General features: G+C 46.8%; 2 protein-coding genes across 17 annotated transcripts in view; one reads left to right on the top strand and one right to left on the bottom strand.

The window, feature by feature from the left end:
- BCAN (brevican) overlaps positions 1–2750 on the top strand; it is a gene marked incomplete at its 5' end in the record, with an annotated part of 47525 nt that extends 44775 nt beyond the window's left edge. For all 15 annotated transcript variants that reach the window (XM_081175524.1, XM_081175532.1, XM_081175531.1 and 12 more), the window contains one exon: positions 100–2750. In XM_081175524.1, the coding sequence (XP_081031650.1) occupies positions 100–122 (23 nt within the window). In that variant the 3' untranslated portion in view covers positions 123–2750. The remainder of the gene's footprint in view (positions 1–99) is intronic.
- On the bottom strand, positions 1615–18257 carry HAPLN2 (hyaluronan and proteoglycan link protein 2). 2 transcript variants are annotated; one of them, XM_081175599.1, is made up of 6 exons: positions 16895–18257; positions 15792–15905; positions 13953–14306; positions 13015–13131; positions 11644–11829; positions 1615–4265 (listed from the first exon to the last, which is right to left on the bottom strand). In XM_081175599.1, the coding sequence occupies exons 2-6, from the start codon at positions 15877–15879 to the stop codon at positions 3982–3984; spliced, it is 1029 nt and encodes a 342-aa protein (XP_081031725.1). In that variant the 5' UTR covers positions 15880–15905; positions 16895–18257; the 3' UTR covers positions 1615–3981. The 2 variants fall into 2 exon arrangements, with proteins under 2 accessions (XP_081031725.1, XP_081031724.1); XM_081175598.1 differs by having other exon boundaries at positions 16910–18255.
- Between the last annotated feature and the right edge of the window lie 1939 nt (positions 18258–20196).

Genomic DNA, 20196 nt, shown 5'->3' with positions numbered 1-20196 from the left:
GCCTAGCAGAATCCAGCAGTCTGGGAGAACCAATCAGCCCCTTTGCAAGCATTCATAAGCACTGTGTGATTTGTGCTTCCACACCCCACTTTTTTTCAGGGATTGATCAACCCCAGGAATGAAGATTTACCTGTGACTGTCTATCATCCCAGATTCACGAGCAAGTCAGGACTGATTTTGCATAAATCAGCATGAAAAACCAACAAGGAACAACAATGGTGCCTTCCGTTTCCCTTATTCTTTTTTTTTTATTGTTATTATATGAGTGTATATATAAAGAAATTCTAATAACTAAATATTTCCTTTTAAAGACACCCTCTTTCTCAGCGACAATATAAAATATAACTTTTTACTTCGTGCAATGAGCATTCCCCCCCCTCTTTCTCTCTCTGCCAAAACTGAACTAGCACGACTGTCTCTCTCATAATGGGGTTCTATATACCGAGCTTTGGGGAGCATGTCCTTCATTTTTATTTTGTCATGCAATTCCTGGCTTCTCCAGGTAGGGCTAGGAAAGACTCTTGCCTGAAACCCTGGAGACCAAGGCCCCATCCACACCTCAACTTAATGTGGAATATGTGCCGCTTCCATGTGTTCTCCCTCATCTGTACAATCTTCACCGGAAACAGCTGCTTTCTCCAGGTTTCTCCCTGCTAAATCCAGAGTTTCCCTGTCCTTGGGAAATCCTGTTTCCTCCTAACTGGGTGAAATATTAGCCTGTCATTCTGGAATATTAACTAGTCATCTGTCACAAAGCAAAGACTGGCTCAAACTAGCTGAATGACTGTATCCAAACAAAAGTATCAGCACATGGGCTGTCCTTGCTAAGAACCAGTGGAAAGAAGGATGTGATAACATGGGAAGAGCCTGCAGGATCAGGCCATTGGCCCATCTAGTCCAGCAGCCTCTTCTCAACTGGCCAACCAGATGCCCCAATGGGAAACCCATAAGCAGGACCTCTCCCCTCCTGTGGTTGCCAGCAACTGGTATTTGAAAGCATTACTGCCTCTGACCATGGAGGCAGAGAATACCTATCATGGCTAGCAGCCATGGATACCCCTCTCCTCCATAAATTTGTCTTATACTCTTTTAAGGCTGTCACTACTTCCTGTGAGAGCAAGTTCCATAGATTAATAATGTGCTGCGTGAATAAATAATTTCTTTTATCTGTTCTGAATCTTCCAACTTTCAGCTTCACTGAATAGCCACATGTTCTAGTGTTATGAGAGAGAGAAACTTTTCTGTGTTCCCCTTTTTCATGCTGTGCATAATTTTATAAATTTCTATCATGTCACCTCTTACAGTACTTGCCTTTTCTCTAAACTAAAAAGTCCCAGATGTTGCAACCTTTCTTCATAAAAGTTGCCCTTTTCTGAACCTTCTGAAGAAGGTTGGGCACCTGTCATGGAGAATGAGAGATGGAAGAAGGAACTGAAAATCTCCTGGTGGCGCAGACTACAGTTGCATTCAGCAAGCTGGTTCTTTCCACCACGCTGGCAGGCAGGGGGGTGGGGAATAGCTAGCTTTCTATAAACTTTTCTGATGTGCAATGGGGTTCACTGGCTCTCTTTCCCTGAAGAAAGATTCCGTTAATCACAGTCGCAACTCTCTTCACTCCTTCAGCATGTTTATTTAGAAGTAAATCCCAAGTTTGAGGGTACAAAGCACTCTGCACATGCACAATGAAACTGAATATTTTATGTATTTACATTTACTTATTAAAATGTCCCTTTGCATCCATGTGCAAGAAAGCACATATCACTAAGTGTGATTAGCCACAGAATGGAACACTCTGGACCAGTCTTCATCAACCTAGTGTCCTCCAGATGTTGTTGGACTACAACCTCCATCAGCTCCAGTCAGCACATTGTAATCCAGTTTGGAGGGTACCAGATTGGCAAATGTTACTCTAAGTCATCTTCTAAGCATAATATGACAGTTAAGAGCCTCCTTACATTGTGTTATTTTGAGACTGACCTAGATCATACTCTTCCTCCAACAGCCAGATACCTTTGAGAAGCCTAAAAGCAGAATGCAAAAACAACATCCCTCTGTTGTTTCTGTCTTAGCACCTGCTATTCAGAAGTGTATAATGCCTCTGAATATGGAAAGCCAATTGGCTACTGTAGCTAACAAGCAGGACCTGCAACAGAAACTTGCAACATGGTGTGTTCCTGGTCCAGGGTCCAACCAGCTAGCTTTTTTCTAGGGTACACTATTCCATTTCCCAGCATCCCAACCCGATTTTCCATTCCTCCTATATACACACAACAGGCAGTCAACATGCCATGCCTATTGAGCATGCTCAGTCTCCACTTGGCTGTTGGGGTGAGGGGATTCCTCCCTCCTTTAGGTTTCACCCTATATAATTTGCCTAAGCAAGACTTTTAAAAAAATAAATGAATGGATGTTTGTCAAACTTTTTAATCTTTGGTGCTGAACACTAAAAAAGTGGTCTCTAGATGGGGAGGTGTGGCTGAGGCTTCATGCTGATTGGAAAATTTGGCTTTCCAGCATTTGCCAAAGACTCACACTTCTTATCCACACATATTTTCTCTGCTCTTTCCAGGCACGGTCCGCTCTTAAAAGCACTGTGTCTGAGCACCTTTTTTTGTCTGGAACTTTCCCTGCAAAAACCTGCTCTTTAAAGCTGAATCAGAGCAAATGGCAATCTGCAGACACCCTAAATTGCTGTTTGCTCCAATTGAGCACTAAAGAGCAGTTTTTGCATGGAAAGCTTTAGAGGGGGGGGGGGAAAGAGCCCTCAGACACGGAGCTTTAAAGCATGGACCTGTGTCTGGAAAGAGCAAGGCAAAAGGTAAGTGTGGCGAAGGCGGAAAAACAGTCACACAGACAGAAGTCCAAGACTTGTTGCCAGACAAACTACCCTCTGCCCCTCCTAGCTTTTCCTGTATCCATGTCTAGAATGGTGCATTGTTTCCTGTGCTCCTAATGGAATTTTATGCTGCAGACCTCTTCTCTTTACAGAAGTCTCAATTTGCATCCTGCTTTTTGGAATGGATCACCTGGCTCCTGATTCCTTCTCCATAATTCCTGACCGCCCCACTGTTTTCCAGATTTCACACTCGATCCACATCTTGTTTCTGTTCCCAGATCTCAAATAAAACCCTGTGTTCACAAACAACTTTTATCAGCCCCAGCTGCTTAGACTCCCAATTCAAATCAGCCCCAGGCTCCTCTAGGAAGTGTCCTTGATCTCTGATAATTTAAAGAACTACAATATCACTTTAACCAGTCATGACTTCCTCCAAAGAATTCTAGATGGGCCCAAGTGTCAGTAGGTGGCTGAGGTGGGCAGGATACCTTTCTTCAAAACTGGAGGTTGTACGAAGTCAGGAAGAATAAAAATCAAGATTCCAGGTTTAGATATTTTTTTAAAGAATACTTAATAAGGTAGTGAAGCAATGGTTGGGTTTGCAAGCAAATGTCCATATTAACAGGACATTTGTTGTAAAGTTAGTGCCTGTTTTAGGAGGTATTCACTTTATTACTAAAAGCAGTCAAGTATTGCATTAATTGGGGCAAGATAATGGGATCTGGCACACTGAGAACAAACCAATTCTAAGTGTGCATGTAAACAGGCACAGAGAGAGAGAGACATAGACCCCAAGTGTCAGTAGTGGGTGGGACATCTCTCTCCAAACCTAGGAAAAATGTAGAGGTTGTACAAATTCAAGAAGTAAAGGTCAGGACAAGGCTTCAGAAATACCTACACTTGAATACACAAAGGCAGTTTGTGTGATTCCAAAGCCTGTGACCTATGAACTCCATCCTTAGATTAAGATAGGGATCATGGAAAAGTCATGGTTAGGAAAAGCCCCTGTGCGATGTCATACCAACACCTTCCAAGAGTGTCCTTGGGGAAAGAGATCTTTTGCAAAAGGGTTGTATGTGTGTCATTTTGTGTGGTCCTCTTTGGGCCTAGCTGGCATCTAAACTTCTCTGTCTCTCTCATCCTCTCTACTTCACTGAGAAGCAGTAGACTCCATATTTCTTCCGTAACTTGCTGGGAAATCCAAAGCTGTGGACGCTGGGATTTGTGAGTCCCCCGCAGTGGGCACGGGGAATGTTGATCGGAAAGCGCACACTGCCGTCATCAAGCCAGCCTCCGTCACAGCGGTCCAGCTGGGAGAATTTCCACGCAGCATACAGCTGCCCGACTTTGGCGATGGCAGCCCTGTCGTTGCGGCAGGCTTGAGTGGCTTCCTTGAAATTCATGTGGCCCCGGATGAAATAGACCCGGCCTGGGCAGAGGAGCAGAGGGGAAAGAAGCAGAAGCAGGAAATGATGTTGAGGGAGTTAGAGTCAATGCACAAAGGATTTAGCTACGACCTGGCTGGACTACTGTAATATGATCAATATGGGGCTGCCCTTGAAAAGTGTTCAAAAGCTTCAGCTAGTCCAAAATGCTGCAGCCAAACTGCTGACTGGAGCCACAGGGAATATGTTACTCCCTTGCTAAAACAACTTCACTGGCTACCAGTCCATTTCTGGGCACAAAGTGCTGGTTATGACTTATAAAGCCCTAAATGGCTTCAAACCCAAGCCACCTTAAAGTTAATATCTCCCTATACAAATCTGCCTTCGTGCCAAGATCCTTGGGTGAGCACCTTATATCTGTCCCATAAACATGATTTGTGATGACCTGAGATAGAGCCTTTTCTGTGACTGCTCCCAGATTGTGGGATTCCCTCCCAAGAGAGGCTAGACTGGTTCCCTCTTTGTATCACCTTCTGCCGGCACGCTGAGACCTTCCTGTTCAGACAGGCCTTTGGAAACTAAGGGACATACAAAGCTGATCACTGGGCCGCCATCAGAGCAAACTGTGTTTTAATTGCTGGTTTGAAATGCGCCTTGAATCCCAGTCTGAGAAAGGCCAATAGAAATTGTCAGGGAACTGCCATCAGAGCATCAGGTGGTGGAGGGACTCAGGCAGGATGAAAGAGACTCAACTGCTGAAGCAGGGACCAGCAGGGGGAGGAGTGGCTCTCTGAGGGAATGCGAGCAGGAGGGAGGGCTCAGGGAGGCTTCCAGCGAGAACAGTGGTGAGGTATCGGAGTCTCCCATAGGGAGACCCATACCTCGCAGGAAACTGTCACGCCGTGAGTCCAGGAGACGCGTTTCCGTTAAGGAACTTCTTTGCTGGAAACGCTTCCGCAGACAGCCACTGTCGGACTCTACTAGTGATTAGAGCAGACATGTCTGAGGAGCTCCGTCACACACGGAGGTTTGTGGGGGCGCACAAACTCTGAGGGAGCACGTTTTCACGCACAAGCAGCTAATCAAACCCTCACAGCAGTCCGACAGTCTTTGTACGCTGCCTGTGCAAGAGAAGGCATCATGAGCGAACCAACCGGAACCGGAGGAGCAGGGGCTGGAGCTGGTCCAAGCTTGGAAGATAGATACCGAGCGTTGGAGGTTCAACTGGCCCTGCAGACGGCGAGGCTGGAGGAGAGAAGGGCTCAGGATGCAGACAAGAAGGGGAGAGCCACTCAATTCCCCAGAAAGGTACCAGGATTGGTGCAGAAATTTGGGGGGGACCCCAAGGACTACCATGCTTTTAGGACAGAGATGCAATATGCCCTTAATGTGCAGTTCGATGAGTTCCCTGATGAGGAATCGCGAGTTGCTTTTGTAATTGGGCATCTTGAGAAAGGGGCTAGAGACTGGGTTCGACCCCTAATGGCAACGCACAATGACATACTAAAGGACACAATGAAGTTCTTTCGTGCAATGGATATCATGTTTTCCAGCGATATTGAGGAAGGGGTGGTGCGCAGACAGCTAATGGCTTGTAAGCAGGGGAGTCGATCTGTCCGTGAATATTGGACTGAGTTTACCATGCTGATTCACAGACTGAGTTGGGATTTATCGGCGGCACCCGTTCAAATGCTATTTGAAGAAGGTCTTTCTTCGGGGGTGAAAGACGAGCTGGCACGGAGCCCCAGGGCGGAGTCTATGGATCAGCTGACCAAATCTGCGCTGACCATAGGAGCGCGGCAGGAGGCAAGAGCCTTGGAGAGGCGGGAAGGGAGAGGGGAACGTTGGAAGGAGTTCCGCATTCCAGACATTCCTGAGCCAGCTTTCCCGCCGGCAGAGCCGATGGAAATCGGAACAGCGCGCGCGCGCGCATTTTCAAAAACCAGCGAGGGAGCTAAGAAGGAGGGAAAGGGCCCCCGGAAATGCTATCTCTGCCAACAGCCAGGCCACTTTGCCAGAGTCTGCCCCCAGAGGAAGGAATGGCAAGGGATGGTGGGAGCTGTTGAGGGGGGAGAAGAAGGGGGAGCGGAGCAGGTAAAAGCCAACGCCTGGTTGCCACAATTGGGGCACTGCAGCCAGGCCAAAGAGCAGTGAAAGTGCCCGTGCCAGAAGCTCCTCGACCTGCTCTAGTGATTGAAGTGTCGCTAGAGCTGCAGAATGGGCATCCCCTAAAAATAAAGGCGCTATTGGACTCAGGCAGCTCCTGCAATTTTATGAGCAAGGAGTTTGCTGCTGAACACCAGATACAGACCATCCCTTTAAGCAACCCCCTGCAGGTGACCACGATCGATGGCAGGGAGTTGTTGGGAGGAGGAGTCCGCTTGCAGACTGTCCCAATGATAATGAGGGTGGCAAGGCACACAGAACTGATAGCGTTTAATGTGGCCACCCTGGGAGGCGCTCCCATTATTTTGGGAATGAGCTGGCTAGCTCTACATGATCCGCTGGTTGGCTGGCATCAAAGAGTGGTGTCCTTTGGTTCAGCACATTGCCTAGAACACTGCAAAGGGGAGAAGGGTTCAGTAGGGGCCCAAGCCACCCTAGCAGGGACTGAAGTAATGGGGAAGGTGAAGGTACCACCACAGTATGCAGATCTCAGCGACGTGTTCAGCGAGAAGGAAGCTGACCAACTACCACCTCATAGACCCTTTGATTGTCAGATCAATTTACTCCCTGGAGCACAGCTTCCCGTGGGCAAGTTGTATGCCATGTCAGACAGGGAAATGCAGGAGTTGCGAGGGTTCATTGACAAGAACCTGAAGAGAGGCTTCATCAGAGAGTCCAAAGCAGCAGGGGGGAGCCCAGTGTTCTTTGTGGACAAAAAAAATGCGGACAAGCCGAGACTTGTATGTGATTTTAGGCGGCTGAATGCAGTGACTGAACCGGTGGCGTTCCCTATGCCCAGAATTGATGATATTTTGACCATGGTGAGGAAGGGAAAGATTTTCACAAAGCTGGATCTAAGGGGGGCGTACAACCTGATACGCATAAGGAAAGGGGATGAATGGAAAACCACCATGTTTACCCCTTTGGGGGCGTTTGAATACCTCGTTATGCCATTTGGATTACAAGCCGGCTCCGCGTGTTTTCAATCTTTTATGAACCACGTGCTGGGCCCTTTGCTCTACAAGAATTGCGTTGCCTTTCTAGATGATGTGTTGGTGTATTCTGAGAATGAGGAGCAACATGTGAGAGACGTCAGAGAAGTGTTGAGCAGACTGCAAGCCAACAGGCTGTGGGTCAAACTGGAGAAGTGTCGGTTCCATACCAAGGAGGTGGAATTCCTGGGGTACCGCCTGTCAGACAAGGGATTGGCCATGGATCCCGGCAAGGTACAGGCAGTGCTGGAATGGAAAACACCCAAAACCAAGAAGGATGTGCAGAGGTTCCTAGGGTTTGGAAACTTTTATCGTAAGTTCATCCGCAACTTCGCCCATCTGACGGCGCCCATCACTGACTGTCTCAGCAGTAAGAAGAAGTTTGTATGGACGGCGGAGGCGGAGCGAGCGTTTGAGGAACTCAAAAGGGCCTTCGCCTCTGAAGAACAACTTCTGCATGTGGATTTACGAAAGAAGCTAAGGGTTGAAACAGACGCATCTGACAGAGCCATAGGGGCGGTGCTTCTTCTGCAGCCGGGGAAGGAGGAGTCGGAGTGGCGTCCGTGTGCCTTCTTCTCGCGGAAGCTGAACAAATCCGAGAGGAACTACGCGGTGTACGACCGAGAACTGCTTGCTATTCATGAGGCGTTCCGGAGATGGAGGCATCTGCTAGTTGGTGCACAACATAAAGTGCAAGTGTGCACGGACCATAAAAATCTAGAGTACTGGAGAACGGCGCGAGTGCTCAACCAAAGGCAGTTGAGATGGGCCCAAGAGTTCTCCAAATTTAACTTTGAGATTTGTTATGTGCCAGGCCCAGAGAATGTTAGGGCGGACGCTCTCTCACGCAAACCTGAATATTTGGAGGGGGAGGGAGTACCCGAAGAAACCCATATCATTCCAGAGGACCGCTGGGTGTGTGGGGCGACTTTGGTGGGGCAAAGGGAATTGGTAGAGGGTACGGTGCAGGATGCATACGCCCAAGGGAAACTCAGGGATCTCAGAGGGGAGGAAGACAAACCCGGTGGTTTTGAGGAGAGAAATGGGGCATTGTATTATAAGGGAGCGTTATATATACCTGAAGGGGAATTGAGGGAGAAAGTACTCAAGCAGCTGCACGATAGCCCCACAGCAGGGCACTTTGGGCAACACAAAACCATGTGGCTGGTTACCAGGGAATTTTGGTGGCCCAAGGTCAGGGAAGATGTGCGGGAGTATGTGAGAGGGTGTGAACAATGCCAAAGAGCCAAGGGGGAGAGGCAGGCGCCGGCTGGTTTATTAGAACCACTGCCCACACCTGAGAGACCGTGGGAAGCAGTGGCAATAGATTTCATGACTGATCTGCCAAGGTCTAGAGGGAAAACAGCCATCATGGTTGTAGTAGACCTGTTAACTAAAATGGCCCACTTCATAGCCTGCTCACATGCGGTTACAGCAGAAGAAACCGCCAAATTGTTTGTAGAGAATGTGTTTAGGTTGCATGGCGCCCCCTTGAGGGTGGTTTCAGACCGAGGGAAACAATTTACTTCCAGGTTCTGGAGGAAGCTCATGAGCTTACTGCATGTAGAGGTTAATTTCTCGACGGCCCGTCATCCTGAAACCAACGGGCAGGCGGAAAGAGCAAATGGGGTTCTCCAACAATATTTGAGGTGTTATGTTAATGACAGAGAGAATGATTGGGTGGAGAAGCTGGCGTTGGCAGAATTTGCCTACAACAATGCAGAGAACGTGTCCACGGGGATGAGCCCCTTTTTGGCTAATCACGGGTGCCATCCCAGAGCCTTCCCAGGGGGGGAGGGGGAGAACTGGAGCGTTCCAGCTGCGGAACAGTTCGTGGAAGAAATGGAAGCGATCCATCGCCAGCTCCAACTCAACTTAAACAGGGCTAAGGAGGAATATAAGAGGCAAGCAGACAAAAACAGAAGGGAAGGTGAAAGCATCAGGGTGGGGGACCAGGTGTGGCTGTCAACCCAAGGGTTGCCATTCAAAGGAGGTTGTAAGAAATTAAGACCCAAAAGGCTGGGTCCGTTTGAAGTCATACAGCAGGTCAATCCAGTGGCTTTCAGGCTCCGGTTACCGAACCACATGAAGCTGCACCCAGTTTTTCACAGGTCGTTGCTGTCACCGTATAGAGGAGACAGTGAGGGGAGGGTCACTAGGGGACCAGCAATGGAGGAGAAGGAACACAGCTACCATGTAGCGGAGATCCTCGATTCCAGGTGGAAGGGAGATCAAGTAGAGTATTTGGTAATGTGGGAAGGGGAACCGGAGTCGGAAAACACCTGGGTTAGGGCAGAGGATGTCAATGACGAGGTTTTAATAGAGACTTTTCATCAGAGGTTCCCACGTAAACCTCAGCCTGTAGCGAGGTTCCGAAGGGAATACTTTGCCACCACCGACGAGGAAGAGGAGTTGGAGGGGTTCCCAGATTCTGAAGAGGAGGAGGATTCAGCTGGCCAGGACGACGATCGATGGAGAGAATTGTTCGAGACGTCAGAAGATGAGGAAGATTCGTTTCGGGGTTTTAGCCCTTCACCTCCCAGGGGGGAGGAATTGGGAGGGGGTGAGGGGGGCCCTGGAGGGGAGGTGGATGTCAGGGAACTGCCATCAGAGCATCAGGTGGTGGAGGGACTCAGGCAGGATGAAAGAGACTCAACTGCTGAAGCAGGGACCAGCAGGGGGAGGAGTGGCTCTCTGAGGGAATGCGAGCAGGAGGGAGGGCTCAGGGAGGCTTCCAGCGAGAACAGTGGTGAGGTATCGGAGTCTCCCATAGGGAGACCCATACCTCGCAGGAAACTGTCACGCCGTGAGTCCAGGAGACGCGTTTCCGTTAAGGAACTTCTTTGCTGGAAACGCTTCCGCAGACAGCCACTGTCGGACTCTACTAGTGATTAGAGCAGACATGTCTGAGGAGCTCCGTCACACACGGAGGTTTGTGGGGGCGCACAAACTCTGAGGGAGCACGTTTTCACGCACAAGCAGCTAATCAAACCCTCACAGAAATGCATTAAATAATTAATATAGGAGAATTGCACAGCTGTCACAGCTGCAGAGGGAAAGGCTGGCCTGGTGGAAACTGCCAGGGTATGAAAAGACTAGCAAATGGCAGGGAGCAGGGCAGAAAGACTACAAGCCCCAGTATTCATTAGTTCTTTCCTGCTCAGCATTAAAATCTGAGGAACTGGAATAATATTTTAACAGGTATCCTACACATTGTTGCACACACCCCAATCTCCAGGCAGTGAGAGACTCCAGGGACGTCTGTGTTTTCCCAGAGTTTGGTTTCCTTGGAATGAAGGTCGATGGAGACTATGGTATCTTTAGGTTATATGGTTTTATTTACACATATATACAACATATATACTCCCTAGGATGGAGGGGTGCACAGCAATAACACTCCAACAGATCTTGCTTCCCCATTAGTTTTCCAGGTATATCTCGCAGCCACAGCTTTGGAATCCAGCACAAAAGCAAGACAAGCCTCCTAGGATTATGTAGCCTCCACCCAGGGTGCGGGGGGGGGGGAGGCCCACCCATTTGTCTATATGGCAACCTCCTTGGGCATGTAAATGATGGTACTTAACTAGCCAGCCAAGGCCACTACTTTAACAAAGAGGATAGTCTGATTGGTTCAGCAGACTCCTCTCATAGATTCTGACCCCACATACACAGGATCACAGGTTTGGAAGGGACCCACAAGAATCAACAGATAATTTCTAAAGAATGAAGGTGGTGGAATAGAAGCCGCTTTGGTAGGGAAGGAAATATTTCATCAAAATTGTTTCGGCATAGTGTTACTTTAGAGAAGTCACTCATGAATTCAAAATTTAAAAGACTAGGAAAATAGAGCATAAAATATATATGGCCTTTTCATGCCATAAAATTGAATTTTTTTCATTCATGACTTATGAGATTGACTATATGGGATAGGAATGGGGGTGAGGGAGAGCTTAAGGGTATGTTACAAGTCTGTGTCAAGCCCAAACAAATTATGCTTGGGCGCTTGGTTTGGGAAAGATTATGAAACCTAGAGCCCCAGCCTCACAACACTCTTACGAGGCAGAATGCCACTTTTTACTGAAAGGTGAAAGGACCGAGGAGAGAACAAACTACTTGTCCAGAGATGCACACAGAGTCTAGGAAAGAACTGCTGAGAACCATTAATCTGAGCTACATAAACAAGTTTATTTCTAACAGTAGGGACTAGAAATTTGCTTCGTATATGAATCACACCAAGCCTCTGGCTTCGTCTGCACCCACATACCTTTCACAGCTGAACTGAAACAGAAGGCATCAAACCGATCTTTCAGCTTGTCCCTGGCGCCATAACTTCGAACCCCTGGGAGAAGAAGGCGTCCCCCACAGGGCTCGCGGGAGTTAATGATGGGGTAATGGACTGTTCCTTCCATGACCCATCCTGCATTGCACCAGTCCAGCCCTTCTGTCCAAGCTAAATGAAGAGGAAGCAACAAATGCAATACAACGAGTTAACTGAGCACCAATTGCTTCTTCTGGTCCATTCCCTGCACCTTGAAGCAACATCCATCAACCAGTCAGGGGATGCTTGTTCTCACCATCTCTATCTATGCCAGAACAAGCTTCATCAGGTTGTTTCTAGAAGCGCAAGGTGGAGGATAACAAAAACAAGCAATCAGTCAAGAAACAAAGGAGGGCATTTTAGGGTTTTCCTTTTCCTTTCGGAAGGAGAAAGAGTCATGAGTGTTTCTTACTCATTCCAAAAAAAAAGGACACAGTTTGGCTGGAACACAAACAAAGGCTTTGTCTATTTTTAGATGGTTTCAGGGCAGTCACACACAATCCCACTTTCAGTACTGCTGCCTTGTTTCCCATCAGTGCCAGTCTTGTAGCTTCCTCCTGGAAACCCGTATTTTTTATGCCACAAACTTTTTGGTGTTTGGTTTTTATTCCTGTCCTGCTTTTGTTGCACTATCCTGCAAGATGGCAATAATGTAAAACTGGGGAAACATTGGAGAAGAACTAATAAACCAAAATGATGTGTGGATGGTCCAGTATAAATCAACCACGAATGCACCTGTAGTATCAATGACATGTCAGAAAAATGCACCCACAAAACCCCCTGCCAATTTGGAGGGCCCTTGGAACTTTCAGAGGAGCTATTTGCTTATTTGTAAAAATAGTTATATATTGCTATTCATATTTTTTAAAAAAATATTAAAGTGGTTTACAACAATTGTACATAAAACCACACAATAAAAAGCACATAAAAAATAAAATCAGAAATGAACTTAACAACTGTGGAAAAAATTATTATTAATTGCCTGCATAAACTGGATGGAATAGAAAAGTTTTCAGCGTGTGTTTAAAAGTTAAGACAGAAGGCGCCTGCTGAATTTAAATTGGCAGATTGTTCCACAAGACTGGGGCCTCTTCAGCAACCACAGCATCATAGCTGTTTGTTTATTAAAACATTTATATACCATCCCTCATTTTTAAAAATCTCATATCCAAAATAACAAAACATGAAAAAACCTCACAGCAATGACACAGCAGCAAATAAACCCCACAACCCAACCAAAGCAAAGCAAAGCAAAGCAAAGCAATAAAAGCCATCACTAGCAGGTGAGTAAGAAAACATTAGCAAAAATTGGGTTACCTTTATAAAGCTGCCCGTAGCTTGCCAGGTGGGCGTCCTGCTCTTGACAAGCCTTTTTAGCCTCAAAATAGTTGAATTTGTAGCGCCCTTGGCTGGTCTGGTAGGGGAAGACAATTCCTGGAGAGAAGGAGTAAGAGAATTTTGGGGAGGAGGTGAGTAGGGGGTGATGAGCCTTGAGTTACCTTTTTAAAAATAAGTATTTCATTATTAAATTTATTTGAAAGTACAAATTGAAAATAAAAGGCAGAGGGTGAGTGTTAACATAACAGGCTTAGGATTGCTCAGTAACTATACATAGTGATAATCTTAACATTGGCCTCACTTACACTATACATTTAAAACATTGAGAGGCAGTGAGCTTCATCGCCAGCTAGTAGGGAATTTGAATGCTGATCTCTCCCAAGTCCTAGTCTGACACTCTAACCACTACACAACACTGGCTTATACTTGCACACTGGTTCCAACCTGTCTTGCAAGGCCTCCATAGATCTATATTTTGGAAATTGCCCTGTGATCTTCGGAAGAGTAGTATATAAATTTAATTTAATTGAAGAAGAAGAAGAAGAAGAAGAAGAAGAAGAAGAAGAAGAAGAAGAAGAAGAAGAAGAAGAATTTGGATTTGATATCCCACTTTATCACTACCCTAAGGAGTCTCAAAGCGGCTAACATTCTCCTTTCCCTTCCTCGCCCACAACAAACACCCTGTGAGGTGAGTGGGGCTGAGAGACTTCAAAGAAGTGTGACTAGTCCAAGGTCACCCAGCAGTTGCATGTGGAGGAGCAGGGAAGCGAACCCGGTTCACCAGATTACGAGTCTACTGCTCTTAACCACTACACCACATTGGCTCTCAAGAAGAAGAAGAAGAAGAAGAAGAAGAAGAAGAAGAAGAAGAAGATGACGACTTCTCATGCCCTCAGGAAAATGGCCGCACCCCTTACCATCTAACTGCAGGACCAGAGATATGCTCTCATCCTCCAGGCCGTTGATCAGCTGGCAGCGGTAGCGCCCCTCATCATCCAGTGCCACATCAGAGATGGTCAGCGAGGCATCGTAGCGGTGGCTGCGCCTCAGGCGGGCCCGGCTGCCCAGCGGGCCGTAGGTTTTGTGGTGCACCCCGTTGGTGATCAGGATGACAACCTCCATGTATTCGGCTGGCTCCACTTTGCTCCACCTGACCTTGTAGTTTTGGGGTAGCGTCCTCAGGATGCAGGGCAGGGTGACGGTGGCTCCTCTCTGAGTGTGCACTAGCTTGGTCATTGGCTGCAGCAGGTATTGGAGGGGTGCTGGTGTTGCTGTGGGTGAGAGGGAAGGAAGGAAGGAAGGAAGGAAGGAAGGAAGGAAGGAAGGAAGGCACTTCAGTACGGCCACATCCACACCATACCTTTAAAGCACTATGGCGCCACTTAAACAGGCATGGCTTCCCTCAAAGAATTCTGGGAGCTGTTGTTTCTTAAAGGTCCTGAGCGCTGTTAGGGGACCCCCTATTACCTCCACAAAGCTACAATTCCCAGAGTTCCCTGTGAAGCGAGGTAGAAATTCTGCAAACCCCGTTTTCAGGAAAGCCAGTGCGTCCTGACCATAAAGCGAGAAAGAAGCAGTTGTGAGCAGGAACCTAAGGGCTGAATGGTACAGTGGAAAATAACTCCAGAAAAGGTGCATACAGCAAAAACAAAAAAACAAAAAACAACAACCCTTGGGTTGTGTTTTAAGAGACTCAGGTTGGAGGTGGTAGACTGGCAGAAGGTGGTCGGCCGGCTAGAGGATGAAACAGCTTAGATGATGTATTTTTCTTGTTAAGTTGTGGGTGAACATATCAGACGACACAGCAATTCTTCAAACAGCTTTTGTTTATTCACAGGCCAGAACAGAACTGAACTGAAGAGTTCAGCCAGCCTGGTTATATAGAGCTCCAGTACAACGTAACTGTAACAACTTTATGTAACTATCCAATCACTGAACGTCACTTTTGATCCCTTATTTGCATATGTGGACCTGAACTATCTACAGTATCCCCCTGCTGGCCCAGGGTGAGAACTTCAGTACATAACATTTCCTAAACACAGTGTGCCATAATGGAAATGCATTACTGAATAAAGTCTGATAAACTGGGAATTTGGGGTGAGCCTCTGTATTGAACCCACAAAAGGAATTTTCTCCTTCAGAAGAGGGAGTTGTATTTCTGTGATAGGAATAGTGGCCTCCTGACAACTCTCAGCATCCTTCACAAACCTCAGCTCCCTGAATTATTTGGCCCTGATTTATTTATTTATTTTTTAAAAATTGCCTGGACAGTGTTTTAGTGCTAAGTAAACTGTTGATAAAAGTGAGGTGTGTCATAAAATGGTAGTCATTGCAAGGGTTAAAACTGAATGTGTGCTGAGCTGTGATATATGGCTTTGGGTGTGGGGCAGATGAAGGACTGAGGGGGCTGTTGGAGGCCCCAACAATCAGCTGATCATCCACATAGGTAAAAACAGGCAACCTGACCTCATTGTGAGATGGGCATTTATTCAAAATCCACTTAAAATGATTTAGCATGATTAACTAATACAACAAAGTCGATGAACGTGACCCGTATACCAGCTTCTCAAAGTCTGATAGTTATTTATGCCTCCAGTGCCCCTCTGCTTCTCAGCACCCCCTAGTTAATCCCCCCAGGAGGCATTACCCACCAACTTTGGGAACCACTGTGCTCAGAGATCCAGTTCTTCTCGCGCTGTGGTTATGTGCGAAATCAGGCAGAGACATCTCTGTGTGTTTGTATGTGTCTTACACACCTGGATTTCCAGTTGGCTTTTGGTAAATAGCGGGGATTTCCGGAAGAGAGGAGAGACATAAGGAAGCCAAGATCAGGATCTGGTGCATACTTCAAAGGCAGAGGAGGGCCTTGCCTGAAAAATGAGTGACAGTTGAGAAGGACCCCCAGCCCTCTCACACGCACATACTGACAAATACACTTCCACTATGAGCAACATAACTGCCTACTGGATCTGGCCCATGGACCATCTAGCTCAGCATCCTGTTCTCACAATGGCCAACCAAATGCTTACAGGAAACCAGCAAGCAGGAGCCAAGCATAAGAGCACTCCCCCCCCCCCATGGTTTCCCCATGGCTTAGCCAACATGGCTAGCAGCCATGGACAGCCTTCCCCTCCATGAATTTGTCTAATACTCTTTTAAAGCCATTCAAGTTTGCTGAAATTGCTCCCTCATGTGGGAGTTCCACAGTTTAACTATGCACTGCAAGAGCAAGTACTTTCTTTTATCTCTCCTGAATCTTCCAACATTCAGCTTCATTGGATAGTCTCCATTGAATTCTAGTATTATGAGAAGGGGAGAAAAACTTTCCTCTCTCCACTTTCCCCATGCCAAACATCATTTTATAAACTTCTATCATGTTGCCTCTGACTCACCTTTTTTTCTAAACTAAGAAGTCCCAGAAACTTTTCACATAGGGGAGTTGTTCCTGGGTGTTCCTTTTCTAGCATCCAGTTTCTAACAAGGACAGCCAGAGAACCCCAAGGAAATTCATGAGCTTGAAAATTCTAGACCAGCCTTCCTCAAGTTCCTCTTCCAGTTGTTTTAGACTATAGCTCCCATCAGCCCCAGCCAGCACAGCTGTTTTTGCAGCAGCCAACCAGATGCCCCAGCAGAAAGCTCACAAACAGGACCTGAGAGCCACAATACTCTCCCCACTTGTGGTTTCCACCAGCTGGTATTCAGAGGCATATTGTCTCTGATAGTGGAGGCAAAACATAGCCATTGATAGCCTTATCCTCCATTAATTCATCTGATCCCTTTTTTAAAAGCTGTCCACATCAATGACCATCATCATCACAACCATTCATACACCGCAAGTAGAGAACAGAGAAGGACCCACCATCCGTTACCATACCTCTCTAGAAAGACAGGTAAATTGTCCAGCCACTTTGACGAGATTGCAACGGAAGCTGTCAGGAGACACCGAACCTGTAGCTTCTCATGAGAGTACAAAACCAATCCAGGGACTCATCTCCATGGAGCGATGAGCTGTTGTTCCTCTTAATCCAGCCTCATGGTCAACATCCCCCATCCCCACCGCACAGATCATAGAGAAGAATGGAAGTCCATCTCTGCCAATGTCACCAAGACAGGTTCTCTGGATGAGAAGCATTCCATCTCCCAGTAGGGACACAGGTGACCACGTCAATGCCAGTTGGACCTCATGAAGACATCCTTATGGTGGCGGTGGAGAGGTTGGCCAAGGATGATGATAGTGGTGCCCCACTTAGGATGACAACGTCTGATTTTCCCTCATCCTTCTTCTGTATCCTTTCCTGCTCCCTCTCCTTCTCTCCTCTGGATGTGAGGTCCCGTCAACAGTTTGCACATTTTTCTGTTTTGTTTACCCCGCCCCAAGAATACATTAAAACAAATGAAAGAAAGCAGAAACAGATTCTCATTGTTCTGCTTGGCAAACAGAACAACCCTCCTCAAACAAGCTTGTCTTTATTCCGGGGGAATTCAGACAAAATGTCAACACAGCCCTCATGCCGGCTTCTGGCACCTTCCATGGTCCCACTCCTCATGCAGAAGATCTTAGTAAACAAGCCAATGTGCCTTTTTTTGTGGGGGGAGGCTGAAGCTCCAGAGAGTTTCCCACAATGCACCACATCCTAAAGCTGTGTCCAAATTCCAAATTATTATTCTAGCCACAGAAGAGACCAATTCTCACAGAATGCCTCAGACTAGCTATGTTAGTCATTCTGGTGGGAATCCAAGTGGTCATCCTGGAATAGATGCTCTAAGCCTTGGGAGCTTATGATTCCCAATTGCTTTGAGGTTTTTGGATATTAGTCAGCGGTTCTTCATTTTTGAACACTGGCCATACAGGCCGCCTACAGATGGCAACATTCAGCCACAGCCCATCCAGAGGCAGCTGATAGGGCTAAATTTGTGGGGTGGAGGTGGAAAATGTGACTTGCCCTTTCTCTGTATGTGGGACCCAGTTGCTAGGTAGGGAGCCCTGACTTCATTCCTAGAAGGAAACAGCTCAAGATTGATATATGTTTTGATCTCCTGATCAAGACATTATTGTTGTCAAAACATTTGATTATTGCTGATTTTATCTTTTCAGTGTTTTAAAGAGGGGTTTTTTAGTGATCATTTTACTGTTTTATTCTCTTTGTAAATTGCTTTGAGGTTGTTGTTTTTAACAATCAAGTGGTGTGTAAATTTTACAAAATAAATAAATAAGCTTTTGCTGCCAACGTTCTGTGATGGGACTAGATGGTGTAAACCTGACATATCTGCATAATTTTGACGCAATTTCTGTGACTGATTCCCATCGCAAAAAACTGTGGGTGGGATGGAGAGAAAGAGAGACCTAATTCTGTCAGCAGGGACTGTCTTGTTATTTTTCTCATGAAAGCTGCATTGGGAGCCTTTTTAAAACTGAAAAGAGGGGTTAAAATGCTCTAAGCAAATAGATGACGACGACAACAACAGCAGCAGCAGCAGCAACAACAACAACATAATTTATATGCTGCCCATCTGACTGGGTTGCCCCAGCCACTCTGGGCAGCTTTCAACAAATTAAAACATCAAACACAGTAAAACACCAAACATTAAAAACTTCCTTAAGGCCGCCTTCAGGTCTCTTCTAAAAGTCAGATAGTTGTTTATTTCCTTGACATCTGATGGGAGGACGTTCCACAGGGTGGGCGCCACTACCGAGAAGGCCCTCTGCCTGGTTCCCTGTAATCTCACTTCTCCACTGAGGAACTGCCAGAAGGCCCTTGGAGCAGAACCTCAGTGTCTGGGCTCAACAATGGGCAGTGGCGTAGCTAGCTGCTCGGGCTCCCAAGGTGGCGCAAATGCCCTGCACCCCAGGGCGGGGCAAGCTGCCCCTGGGACGGGGCAAGCTGGGGCAGAGCACACTGTGTGGAAACTCCACGGAGTCCACAAGCCCCATGTTGCTGTTTCAGGCAGCCCAGAGCCTGCAGGTGCCCGAGCCATTGTGTCATTTCCCAGGAGAGACATATGGCTCGGGCGTGCTGCAGGCTAGGCCTCGCTGTCACCCCCATCAGTGATGACACCCGGGGCGCTCTGCACCCACTGCACCCCCCTTCCTATGCCACCAACAATGGGGGTGGAAATGCTCCTTCAGGTATATAGGGCCAAAGCCATTAAGGGCTTTAAAGGTCAGCACCAACACTTTGAATTGTGCTCAGAAACGTACTGGGAGCGGTGTTATATGGTTATATGTTATATGTTTTATTATATTTTTATATATGTTGGAAGCCGCCTAGTGTGGCTGGGGGAATGCAGTCAGATGGGTGGGGTATTATTATTATTATTATTATTATTATTATTATTATTATTATTATTCTGTCTCCTGAATAAAACAATGTGACACATAGCAAGGCAGTCTTTCACAGAGGTCATTATGGTCCCACAGAGAGGGTTTCTTCAGCTCTTGTTTCTCGCCTCCAGTAGTCCCCTCCCCTGCCCTCCCCGTGCATCAGGTCCATTTCAGGGATGGACTACAAGGCAAGCAACAGTTTGCTCATTGTGAAGAAAGAACAAAGAGTCCCAGGCCTTGGTGTTATTATCACATGCTGGAGAAGACAACAAGGGATGTTGTTCATCCCATTCTCCTGGATGAATGGGCAATAAAGGCTCCTGGAGGAAGTTGTGGGAGGGCAGAGAGAGGGACAAGGGCCACATTCAGACCATACATTTAAAACACTGTGATACCACTTTGAACAGTCATGGCTTCCCCCAAAGGATTCTGGGAGCTGTAAGTTGTTGCTCCCAGAGTTCCCTGGGAAGAGGGATTGATTGTTACACCACTCTGAGAATTGTAGCTCAGTAAGGGGAACAGGCAGTGCTTTTTTCTAAAAAAAAATGTTTAGAGGTAATCTCATTTTGACTCAATAAAATCACAATTTTATAGTTCAAATCAGGAAAAATAAATACAGTAAATGGACCAAAGTACAAAGATTCAAAAAATGCTTAGGGGTGTGCATCCCCCTAGAAAAAAAAGCACTGGGAACAGTTATAACTCTCATCAGCCTGAACAAACTTTAGAAATAACCAGGCGCTGATTTAACATGGGCCTAACCTGCACTTTCCCCCTGAAACATATAACCACACAAACCTTTTTAAACAGTCACATATGCCACATTCACACAATACATT

This window comes from Podarcis bocagei (genome assembly GCF_964188305.1).
Source record: "Podarcis bocagei genome assembly, chromosome: 16".
In the NCBI taxonomy this organism is placed as follows: Eukaryota; Metazoa; Chordata; class Lepidosauria; order Squamata; family Lacertidae; genus Podarcis; species Podarcis bocagei.
This window is presented reverse-complemented; position numbering and strand designations above follow the sequence as displayed.

Bases quoted from the DNA above. Each gene is read 5' to 3' on its own strand.
- HAPLN2 (XM_081175599.1), bottom strand. From the start codon at position 15,879: ATGCACCAGATCCTGATCTTGGCTTCCTTATGTCTCTCCTCTCTTCCG. The intron at 11,830-13,014 runs GTAACCCAATTT...CTCTTCATTTAG, and splicing joins CTACGGGCAGCTTTATAAAG to CTTGGACAGAAGGGCTGGAC. The intron at 4,266-11,643 runs GTATGTGGGTGC...TCCTCTGCCCAG, and splicing joins TTTCAGTTCAGCTGTGAAAG to GCCGGGTCTATTTCATCCGG.